The 11905-nt window shown below is 45.0% G+C and overlaps 1 protein-coding gene across 1 annotated transcript; it reads left to right on the top strand.

The window, feature by feature from the left end:
• Positions 1-1931: 1931 nt before the first annotated feature.
• Positions 1932-3131, top strand: LOC118507148. The gene has a single exon (XM_036045184.1). The coding sequence runs from the start codon at positions 1932-1934 to the stop codon at positions 3129-3131; it is 1200 nt and encodes a 399-aa protein (XP_035901077.1).
• The last annotated feature ends 8774 nt before the right edge of the window (positions 3132-11905 follow it).

Genomic DNA, 11905 nt, shown 5'->3' on the forward strand with positions numbered 1-11905 from the left:
GCGACACTCGCCGAATCTTTCTGGAATGTTCTAAATATTTTGCGGGTAGCACTTCCTCGCGTTTAAAAGAGCGCGAGGATCGCCGTAGAGTTCAGTTGGAGACCACCAGCCAAAGGATAAAGTTCAAATATAGTACTAATACGAATTAAAGGAATCGACCACTTCCTTCTCCAATCAGAAAGAAACCCTTTTGAGGCAACCCGGTGCCCCAACATTTGGTCCATCCCGAACCGGAAACCGGCCTCCAGTCCCCGGTATCAGAAGCCTTCCCTGGTCAACCAGGCGACTAGTGGAAGCAAACCGTTCCAGATTACCGATCCGATCGGTACTCAAGCTTTCTCTGGTTAACCAGGCAACCAGTAGAAGCACACCATTACTTTCTGGTTCAAGAAGTGGATAGTAAAGTCGTGCTACACCCTATTAATCCATCCAACTCTAAGTGTAGAGTGAGAAGCGTTAGCGTTAGCTTTGAACAACGCTAAGTGTTGAGTGTAAAGCGTGCACGTGGCTTGAACAACGTGAAGAGAAATTATTAATACCAGTCGTCTGTGTATGTGTATCGTGCTTGTGACAAAACACCATGGGTCTGGATTATACACGAGAGAAGAAGGACGAGGAGACAGACCTCAAGCTCCGGATCCACCAGCGTGGCCAAATCAAGCGGAGAGTCACGCTCATCAACCGAAGCTTGATGGAAGCCGAGGACGACGCGAAAAAAATGTCATTAACGCTGCTAAAGGTGTTCCAGAAAAAACTCGATGTACACTACCAAGAGTACACCGCAGTGCATCGAGAGATTTTGGAAGCATGTCCAGCATCGAAATTTGAGGAGCAGGACGAAATGTTGATGGAATTCGATTCTCTCCACATCGAGGCTTTGGAGAGAATCGAGCTTCTCTCCGCGAAGCTGACACCAACCGTTGCTCCCATCCATAGCACGGTCAACACCCCGGTTATTGTGCAACAACAACCACTGCGAGCTCCCATTCCCAGTTTCGATGGGAAGGTCGAAAACTGGCCAAAGTTCCGGACAATGTTCGAAGACATCTTCGTTCGCAGCAATGAATCGGATGCAATGAAATTGCATCATCTGGACAAGGCGCTCATCGGTGATGCTTCTGGATGGATAACAGCATAAATCATCCAGGACAACAACTTCCATCAGACGTGGAAACAGCTGAAGGACCAGTTCGAGAACCCCCGCGTCATCGTCGATACCCATCTGGCTGGTCTCTTGGAGCTGAAGCCTATCCCGAAGAGGAACCACAAGAACCTAATGGAGCTGGTAAAGACAATCCACCGGCACATTGGAGGTTTGGAATACCAAGTCATCCAAGTCGACGCCATTTCTGATCTGCTGCTGACGAAGATCATCACTGTACGGCTAGACGATCAGACTCTGCAGCTGTGGGAACGAGCTCAGGAACATGGCCAACTACCTGACTACAACGAAACGATGAAATTCCTACAGAGCGAGTGCCAAGTACTGGAAAGGTTCCAGAATCGACCCTAGGCAGCTACCGGAAAGGAAGGAAGTCCCAAACCATCAACCAGTAAACTTCCGAGCCAGCGATCACACGCCGCGACCCCTGCACCTTCATCACATTCCTGTTTCATATGCGGAGAAAGCCATCGCCGCTTTGAGTGTCCAGTCTTTAACAAACTGGAACCAGCGAGACGCAGCGAGAAGCCTTCGCTCCGGCCATCGATCTAGGGAGTGCCAAGCAAACAAGACCTGCTCGAAGTGCCATCGAAAGCATCACACGCTGCTGCATGAAGACACCAACCCAGTACCTGCGAAGCCTACCATCCCCATGCCAAGGGTGACTACAACTCCAGCCGTGCAATTCGAGCAGCATCCACTACCATTCTCCCCTCCTTCAGCAAACACCGCCGTACCCAATAACCGACCGATTCCGCAGAAGACTGCGATGCTTATGACAGCCCTGGTAAACTTGAGGAACTTTCCCCACAATTGTACGATACCCTGCCGTGTGCTGCTGGATTCCGGTTCACAAGTCAGTTTCGTCTCAAAGACACTCGCCGCCCGCCTGTCACTGCAAAGAATTGCAACGCTTGTGCCCATCACCGGAGTGGGTGCTGTCAGAATCTGCGCCCGCGAGAAGATCAACGTTGCAGTGGAATCCAGATGTTCCAGTTTCTCAACTACCGTTGAGTGTCTGGTGATTCCCAAGGTGACAGGAGTCATCCCGACGACCCAGTTGGACGTTTCGAATTGGCCAATACCCCCTGATGTGTTCTTAGCTGACCCTGATTTCCATACGCCTGGCCAAAACGACATGTTGCTAGGCGTGTCCCACTTCTTGCGTCTGCTTAAATCGGCAAGGATGCAGCTACGAGATGACCTACCCGAACTTCAGGAGACGCACCTGGGATGGGTCGTTGCAGGAGACGTCGAGGAGCAGAAAAACGACCAGCAATGCTGCATCGCAACCACCGCATCACTTCCCGAGACCATGAAGAGGTTTTGGGAAGTGGAAGAGCTCGAGGATGCCGACGAACCCACGGAGCATGAAGTATGCGAAAGGAATTTCCTTGCCACCCACCGCAGAGATGAAGACGGAAGTTATGTTGTTTCCCTGCCCTTCCGTGAGTTTCCACCTCAGCTGAAGGACAACCGAGAGCTGGCCCTGCGTCGCTTCCTGTCACTTGAGCGACGTATGGAGAAAGATCATTCTTTGAAGCTTCAATATGCAAAGTTCATCGATGACTACGAAGCCCTTGGCCACTGTCATGAAATTAAGGAAGAATTCGACGCACCGAACCAGGCACGCTACTTCATGCCCCACCATGCAGTTCTACGGCCATCTAGTTCCAGCACAAAGCTCCGAGTAGTCTTCGATGCATCAGCAAAGGCTTCTATGGCCGATGCAGCACTCAACCAAGCGCTCATGGTAGGAGCAACGGTCCAAAACGCCATCTTCGTCATCCTCGTGCGGTTCAGGAAGCACTTCATCGTGTTCACGGCCGATATATCGAAGATGTATCGGCAGATCAAGGTGATACCAGCTCACTCGTGCTTTCAGCGCATCTTTTGGCGTTCCGATCCAACACTCCCTCTGCGCGTCTTGGAATTGACCACGGTTACCACGGAGTCCACAGCGGGATGAATTTGCATTCGTTACAAATCATCTTATCGAGCAGTCAAAGACACCTGCAAAACGATCCGTTCTGTCGGAAATAAGCTAGTTGGTCGATCCGATAGGCCTGTTGCCGCCAGTGATCATAATCGCAAAGCTCTTCATGCAGAAGATTTGGATGGCAGGAATCCCATGGGATACCTGCCTAGAAGAGACCTGCTTCAGGAGTGGCTGCAGTTCCGGTCGTCCTTGCAGAACGTGAACAGCATTAGAATCCCCAGGTGCGTCGTGTCGCCGAGTCACATCACTGTGGAGATGCATGGATTTTCGGACGCTTCTAAATCGGCCTATGGAGCAGCATTGTATCTACGTTGCATCTTTCCCGACGGAACTGCGAGTCTTCGTTTAGTCTGCAGCAAATCTAAGGTTGCCCCTGTGAAGAAAGTCACCATTCCCCGCATGGAGTTGTTAGGAGCTTACCTTCTGGCGAAGCTAATTTCGAAGGTCTTGGGATCGTTCGACTTCAACATTCTTCACGTCGTCCTCTGGCTAGACAGTCAAATAGTCCTCGCCTGGCTTAAAAAGCCACTTGCAACCCTGCAAGTATTTGTACGGAATCGTATCAAAAAAATCCGCCAACTCACCGAACCGTAAGGAATTCAGTGGAGATATATCTCTACGAAGGAGAATCCAGGCGACATAGTATCCCGAGGACTACTGCCAGAAGCCTTGCGGACAAACGAACTCTGGTGGATGGGTCCCAAGTTCCTCCAGAGCGCTGATTATGAAGTGGATATACCAGAAGAGTTGCCTAATAAAGTCGCTCCCCGGAATTAAGAGCAACACCCATTATTGCAGCACCTGCCATGAACCAAGACGAACTCCCGGTATTTTCAAAGTACAGTTCGTTTCGGAAACTCCAACGGGTGATCGCTCTAGTCGAACGCTTCATCCTGAATTGCCGAGAGAAGAACACTTCCAAGCGTGTCACCAGCCGTTGTCCCACTATCTTGGAACTTCGAAGAGCCCTGGACCTGATTGTGAAGACCATTCAGCATGAAGCCCTGGCTGATGAAATCCACCGAGTAGAAGCCAACGAGCCATGTAAACGGATTTACGCCCTGCACCCCATAATCGTCAACGGCATTTTGCGTGTCGGAGGAAGACTTCAGCATTCCGACCTTCCATCTTCCAGTAAACATCAGATTTTACTTCCAAGACATCCAGTTTCCGACCTCATCATTCGGGCGTATCACCAAGAACTTCTACACATCGGACCGTCCGGACTGTTAGCAGCTCTGCGTTTGAAGTTTTGGCTTCTAGATGGACGATCATCAGTGCGAAAGATCACCAGATCCTGCGTTCGTTGTTTCCGTTCAAGGCCACGAACTTCCAATCAGCTCATGGGAAATCTACCATCTTTGCCGAGTTACCCAATCGCACCCTTTTGAGAAAACTGGGGTGGATTACGTTGGTCCCGTATTGGTCAAAGAAGGGCGGTACAAACCTCGTATGGTTAAGGCCTATACTGCTGTATTCGTGTGCATGGCAACAAAGGCAATTCATCTGGAGTTGGTGTCAGATATGTCGAGCGATGCCTTCCTTGCAGCATTTCATCGCTTCACTAGTCGACGTGGTTTGAGCAAGGAGATTTTTTCGGACAACGGATGCAACCTCAAGGGAGCCAAAACGGAGCTGCACGAGCTGTATCAACTGTTCCAGGACCGAGCAACCGTCGACAAAATAGAGGAATACTGTCAGCCGAAGGAAATCGTGTGGCATTTTATACCACCCGAAGCACCAAACTTTGGAGGTCTTTGGGAGGCTGCAGTCAAGAGCACGAAGTACCATCTTAAGCGAACGTTAAAGGACGCCAAGCTAACGTTCGAAGAGTATACGACGGTGCTGACCCAGGTGGAGGCGATCCTGAATTCGAGGCCGCTGTTTGCTATTTCTTCCGATCCAACGGACCCAGAAGTGATCACTCCAGGTCATTTTCTGGTAGGACGTCCTTTGATTGCAACACCAGAGCCAAGCTACGACACCATCCCACCGAATCGACTATCCCGGTGGCAATACCTGCAGCAGCGTAGGGAGAATTTTTGGAAGCAGTGGAGGAAGGACTATTTGCAGACGTTACAACCTCGCAGTAAAAACCAGCAAACACATCCCAACATCCGGCCTGGAATGATCATACTGGTCGAGAAACGAGATTTGCCATCCCAGACTTGGAACATGGGCAGGATAGTCAACATCTATCCAGGAGCAGACAATCTTGTTCGAGCCGTCGACGTGAGAATCGGAAGAACAATTTACCGCCGATCAGTTTCCCGACTGTCCATCTTACCCATCGAAGACAACTGCAAACAGGATTGCAGCGCTTCAAAGGATTCTTCTCAGCCCGGGGGTGCATGTTCGCTACCGACACGCTAGCTCCGGTTACTAGTGCAGCAGATGTGCGTGATCACCGACGCTAACGAGGCAGCGAGAGAGAGTCGGCGACGAGGATAGCCGAACGCGCTACAAGCAAGGCCGAGAGAGAGACACCCGAGCGCAACTCGTCATCATCAACTATCATCGAAACACGAGGATCGAGAAGCGACACTCGCAGAATCTTTCTGGAATGTTCTAAAAAGCGACACTCGCCGAATCTTTCTGGAATGTTCTAAATATTTTGCGGGTAGCACTTCCTCGCGTATAAAAGAGCGCGAGGATCGCCGTAGAGTTCAGTTGGAGACCACATTCTTACTGTGACAGTCATCCTGGAAGGACGTGTTTACGTGTGCCGTAGTTTGTGACCTGTTACCGTGGGATTTTCGCCTCCATACAGCTGTGCTGCTTCCCTGTGTTTCCGTGCAGTGCAGTGTTTACCTGGGATACCCGGAATTCTTCCCCGTGCGTATTTACCCGGGGATTTTACCGGTGGTTTTTCCGTGTGTTGCTGTACCCGTTTGTGCTACATTCTGTAACTTCTGTGCAGTGGTGCTCGTTTTAAGAGATTAAGAGTGAGACGAGACACCATAAATTTCATAACTTTAGTGCAGTGGCGTAGTGAGGAAAGGAGTCGAATAAGTGAGGAAAAATACTCTTGGTGATCAGTGTGTGTGGTGACGTAAAGATAATTTTTTGTGCAGTGTTTATTATAATTTTTGTGACTGACTGGACATTTTAAATCCTTTTTACTGGGCCCGGCATCATAATGCCTGGCTCACTTTTCCCCGAGAGGGATTTTCGCCCCTCCCGGTGGGCCCTCTTGTAATGAGAGGTCCTTGCCCCTATTCATGGACAGTAAAGACGAACACGGCGACATGAAATTTTTAGTTTTGCAAACGACCGACGGATCTCCTCTCCCTAGAAACCCTTTTGTTATTTGGCCAATCCCTTCCTCCCTTGCTGGTCAACTTTCCGAGCCCGGAAAACCGATCGACAACGGTAAAAAACTCCTCATTAAAACCCGTAGCTCAAAACAATTCCGATCTCTCCAATCCCTTACTAAACTTATCGACGGAACCCCGGTGACAGTGACTCCCCGTACCAACCTCAACAGTGTCCAGTGCGTAATCTATTCCCCCGATTTAAAAGGACCTCAGCGACGATGAAATTCTAAATGAACTCAAGGACCAGAAAGTGATTTTTGTGCGTAGATTCACGCGAAAGGTGAACGGAGACATCGTGAACACCAACATTTTCCTGCTTCGTATAAACGCCACCTCGTTCCCATCAGTTGCTGTCGAAACGTTGATGTGATCGGACGTGTTTTCTCTTGCGCGCGCGACTCACGAGTGATATTGTGTGTGTTTGTGTGTGTTAGTTAGCGATATTGCTACTCCTCTATTCCTAGCGAAATCCCCCTTTTTTTTTTTTTTTTTTTTAACGTCACAGTGCACGCAAAACGACAGATTCTGAGAAAGTCAAACAATCCCAATGACGGGCCCGTCGGCGGCCGCAGCTATGTTCCCCCCACTCTCTACTATAGAGCAGAGGGGGAGAACGTTGCCATTGTATATGGATAGAAACGGCGAGTACGGAGAAAAACGGTTTTTGCTGTTACGTACAGTGGGGGAAAAAACCCTTCCCGCGAATCCATGGATACTGAGCGACACGATTAAACGTGCAATTGGTAAAATTGTTACTGGCCGACCGTTGGATTCCAAAACATTCCTGCTGGAAACACGATCAGAAAAAGTGTTTACCGAACTGCAGAAGATCAATTCCTTGATGAACGGCGACAAGATCTCAATTACACCACATCCTACACTGAACGCCGTAAAGTTTGTGTTTACGTGCAGCTCGATTGGCGCCTTAAAATCAGAAGAGATAATAGAACATATGGGAGCAGAAGGTATCACCGACGTATACAGATTCACAAAAAGAGTGAATGGCCAAATTGTGCAAACAAATGCATATGTGGTGACTATGCAAGCAGTGGCAATTCCGGAATATGTGTACATCGGGCTAGAGAAGATAAAAACAAGGGTTTATTATCCCCGACCTATGCGCTGCAACAGATGCCTCCGATTTGGCCATACTACGAAAAACTGCGCAAACAAAGAAATCTGTGCAAATTGCGGACAAGATGCCCACGGTCACTGCACAGTGTCACCAACGTGCGTTAATTGTAACGAACATCACAACACTTTTGACAAAAAATGTCCACACTACACCAAAGAAGCGGAGATTATAAAAATTAAAACCGACAACAACTGCTCCTTCCGCGAGGCTAGATTAGCATACGAACAAAACACGCATAAGCAAATGTCAAACAGTTTTGCTCAACAAAGAATCGCTGCAGCCCAAGCAATAGACCCGAAAGATAAAATTATAGAAAATCTCACTCAAACTGTTAACCTACTGAAAGACCAGATTGCTGTTCTCACAAAAACCATTGAAAAATTCACTCAAACAAAACAGAACAAAACTGAATGCCAAAACCTCATCTCGGACTCAGATACAGAAGACACCGCAGGTAACACAATTATCACAAATAAAAATAACAAACCATCCACCTTCAAGCATCCATTGACATCCTCTAGCGAAGAACTCTCGGCCAAAAAGACAAGGAAAGGACATCGTAAATAGAAACAAAAAAAAAAAAAAAAAAAACAATTCATTAACCTAATCATCGCATCAGCAAATCTTTTTTAGCCTAAAATTTTAATCATGACAGCACAATCTACAAATAATTCTATCAGGACAATTTTTCCAGGTGAAACTAAACTTGTTTTGAATTGGAATATACGTAGCTTCTCAAAAAATTTAGATGAATTAAAAATATTAATAAACAAACATGAGCCGAAAATAATAACATTACAAGAAGCCTACACAAACCCTATTCTGCTCAATAGAACACCACTAAGCAGTTATCATTGGATAACTAACAATTCCCCTATCACATCCCACAGCACCTGCATGGGAATCCACAAAAGCATACCTTACACAAGAATTCGCATTAAAACTTCCATACCTTCAGTATGCATTCACATTAGAAGCCCAATAGAGTTAAATATCCTAAGTGTTTACTTATCGCCAAATTATAATAATAACATTGTAACAGAGCTGAACAACCTCCTTGCAAAAATTCCAAATCCTATCCTCATTATTGGAGATTTAAACGCACAAAACACACAGTGGGGTTGTTCCCAAACCAACAAACGAGGCACAGACATCCATAACATTTTACAACAAAATCAAATATTTCCTCTCCATAATAACCTACCTACCCGTATCGATCCTTCGACCGGTCAAATGAGCTCTATAGATCATTGTGCTACATCGGATAACATAGCATCGAGGTTTGTTCTCACTGTTGAAAATGACCTCTATGGCAGTGACCACTTCCCACTTACAGTTAAACTTAATCCTACTAATCTATACAACAATTTTCCTTCCTTCCGTCCTCGTTGGAAGTACGAAATGGCGGATTGGTCAAAATATAAACAAATATTGAACAATATTCCGTGGAGCAGGATGAAGGTAAATGAACATAGATTCATTGATATAATCCTAGAGGCTGCTTCACAAAGCATTCCTAAAAGCAGTGGGAAAATTCCCAAAAAATACGTTCCCTGGTGGAATGAGGAAGTTGCTGAAGCAATAAAAACTCGTAGGAAGTACCTAAGAAAGCTCAGGAAATTGTCAACCTCGATCACTAACGACCATATCCAACCAGCAATATTACAAAAATACAAAGAAGCAAATAAACAAGCCAAGTTATTAATAGCTAAATCAAAACAAAATAGCTGGGAAAAATTCATACAAGAAATCGATCCGTCCATATCCTCAAAGGAAATGTGGCGGCGAATAAACATTTTGAACGGCAAGAAATCCAACACAAATTTCCCTTCCCTACTCAACCCTGAAAATCCTATTAATGACTCAGTTGCCATAGCGGAAGAATTCTCAAAACATTTTCAATCCATATCTTCGAGTCATAGTTATTCCGACAAGTTTTTAAAGCACAAAAGAGCTATGGAACGGAAAAAAACATCCTTTCAAACATCCCAAGATTTACAATACAACAAACTATTTTCAATAAAAGAACTTTCTCATGCACTTAGCAAATGTAATGGAAAGTCTGCCGGACCAGATGGAGTGGGATACCCATTACTTCAACATCTACCCAGTGGTGCTTTAGAATATCTCCTCCAAATTTATAACAACATATGGTGCACAGGTAAAATCCCGCTGCACTGGAAAAACAGTTATATAATTCCTATTCCCAAACCACTTAAATCACCTTTTAACGTTGACAGCTACCGGCCAATCTCTTTATTAAACTGTATTTCTAAAATTCTCGAACGTATAGTTAACAGAAGACTCTGTCATGAACTAGAATCTAAAAACTTACTCCATAAAAACCAACACGCTTTCCGCAGCGGTCACGGTACGGAAACATATTTCGCCACACTAGAAAACATATTGACAACCGCAAAGAACAATAATAAACACATAGACCTAGCCATTGTTGACCTTGCCAAGGCTTATGACTTGACTTGGCGACATGGCATTTTACATCAATTGGAAAGATGGGGCTTCCAAGGAAATTTACCTATCTTTATACAAAACTTTTTAGAAAACCGTACCTTTAGGATTAGTATTGGCAATACATTTTCGCAAATCAAACACTTAGAAAATGGAGTTCCGCAAGGTGCTATCCTTTCTCCCACCCTTTTCCTTATTAGTATCGAGTCCCTTTTCACACATGTCCCTAATAATATCACCCCCCTCATATATGCAGACGACATTCTATTAATTTCCTCGGATGTCTCTTCCAGTAAATCGAGAAAGGCTCTCCAAACTGGCATAAATAATCTAAAAAAATGGTGTGATTCAACAGGTTTCCAAATAGCACCAGAAAAATGCAAAATCTTACGAATTTGTAAAACCCAGAAGACAAAAAATCTTAAGAAGATTTCAATAGAAAACAGCATTATTCCGAACGTTAATCAAGCTAAAATCTTAGGAATTACTCTCGACTCAAAACTATCATTCAAACCACATCTGAAAAATATCAAAACATCCTCTACATCGTACATAAATGTCTTCAAAATGATAGGATATGGAAAAATCAGGGCATCTCGTCTCATAATGATTCGATTGATTAATGGATGGCTTCTCCCAAAAATTTTGTTCGGAATAGAACTTATTAGTTTAGAGTTTGACGGTATTAATAATATCTTAGCTCCTATCTACCATTCAGCTATAAGATGCGCCACCGGTGCATTCATTACTAGCCCTATAAAATCACTTATATGTGAAAGTGGTCTTCTTCCTTTTCCACAGATAATAACACTCCGTTTGATAGGCACGGCTTTACGCAATTTAGAGAAAAGAGTAGAATGCCCGAATTTAATTCAGAGAGCAAAAGACATGTTTAAAAGGACCACTAATCATCTCCTACCAGATATTCTAAAAATAACTAGAAATTCGGAACGCCCATGGTTCCAGAACTCACATAAAATAGACTGGACTATTTACGATCAACTTAGACAAAACAATAAACAAGCATACCAAATTTCAATAGAGCATATCAACAGTAAATATTTCAACCATCACAAAATTTACACCGACGGGTCAATCTATATGAACTCCGCAGGGTGTGGCATTTACTCTGATAATTCTAGTTGCGCGATAAAACTTCCTGACTACTCATCAATTTTTTCAGCTGAGGCCACTGCTATTTATATAGCAGCAGATGAAAACATTGATCCAGACAGACCTACCGTAATTTTCTCCGACAGTGCAAGTGTATTAGCTGCAGTAGAACATGGTCGTTCAAAAGATCCCCATATTCAGGCAATAGATGCAATAGACCATGCTAAAAACATTTCCTTCTGTTGGATCCCAAGCCATACTGGTATAATAGGCAATGAAAAAGCAGATAGACTGGCAAATGAAGGTCGACAATTACCAACTGACAACTCCCCTCCTATCTCTAAGAGGGATGCACTAAAACAATGCAAATATTTAATAGAAAAATCATGGCAGAGAGCTTGGAATAAGGAAATAGACAACCTGTTGAGATCAGTAAAAGTAACAATCCAACCTTGGAAAGACCCAGATAACAACAAAGATCAAAAGATATTATCCAGATTACGGATTGGACACACAAATCTAACCCATAGCCACCTATTAGCTAAAGCACCAGCGCCACTTTGCCAGTATTGTGGAACCCAAGTCACTATACATCATATCCTAACGGAATGCCGAGGATATGAAAGGGAGCGACACCACCTTAAGTTAAATTCCAATATTGACTGCATTTTAGGACCAGATTCTAAAGAAGAGAAAAAAGTATTGAAATT

The sequence above is a fragment of the Anopheles stephensi genome, chromosome 2, assembly GCF_013141755.1.
Source record: "Anopheles stephensi strain Indian chromosome 2, UCI_ANSTEP_V1.0, whole genome shotgun sequence".
Classification (NCBI taxonomy): Eukaryota; Metazoa; Arthropoda; class Insecta; order Diptera; family Culicidae; genus Anopheles; species Anopheles stephensi.

What these genes read in the sequence shown, in the direction of transcription:
- LOC118507148 (XM_036045184.1), top strand. Translation starts at nt 1,932, where the DNA reads ATGCTTATGACAGCCCTGGTAAACTTGAGGAACTTTCCCCACAATTGT.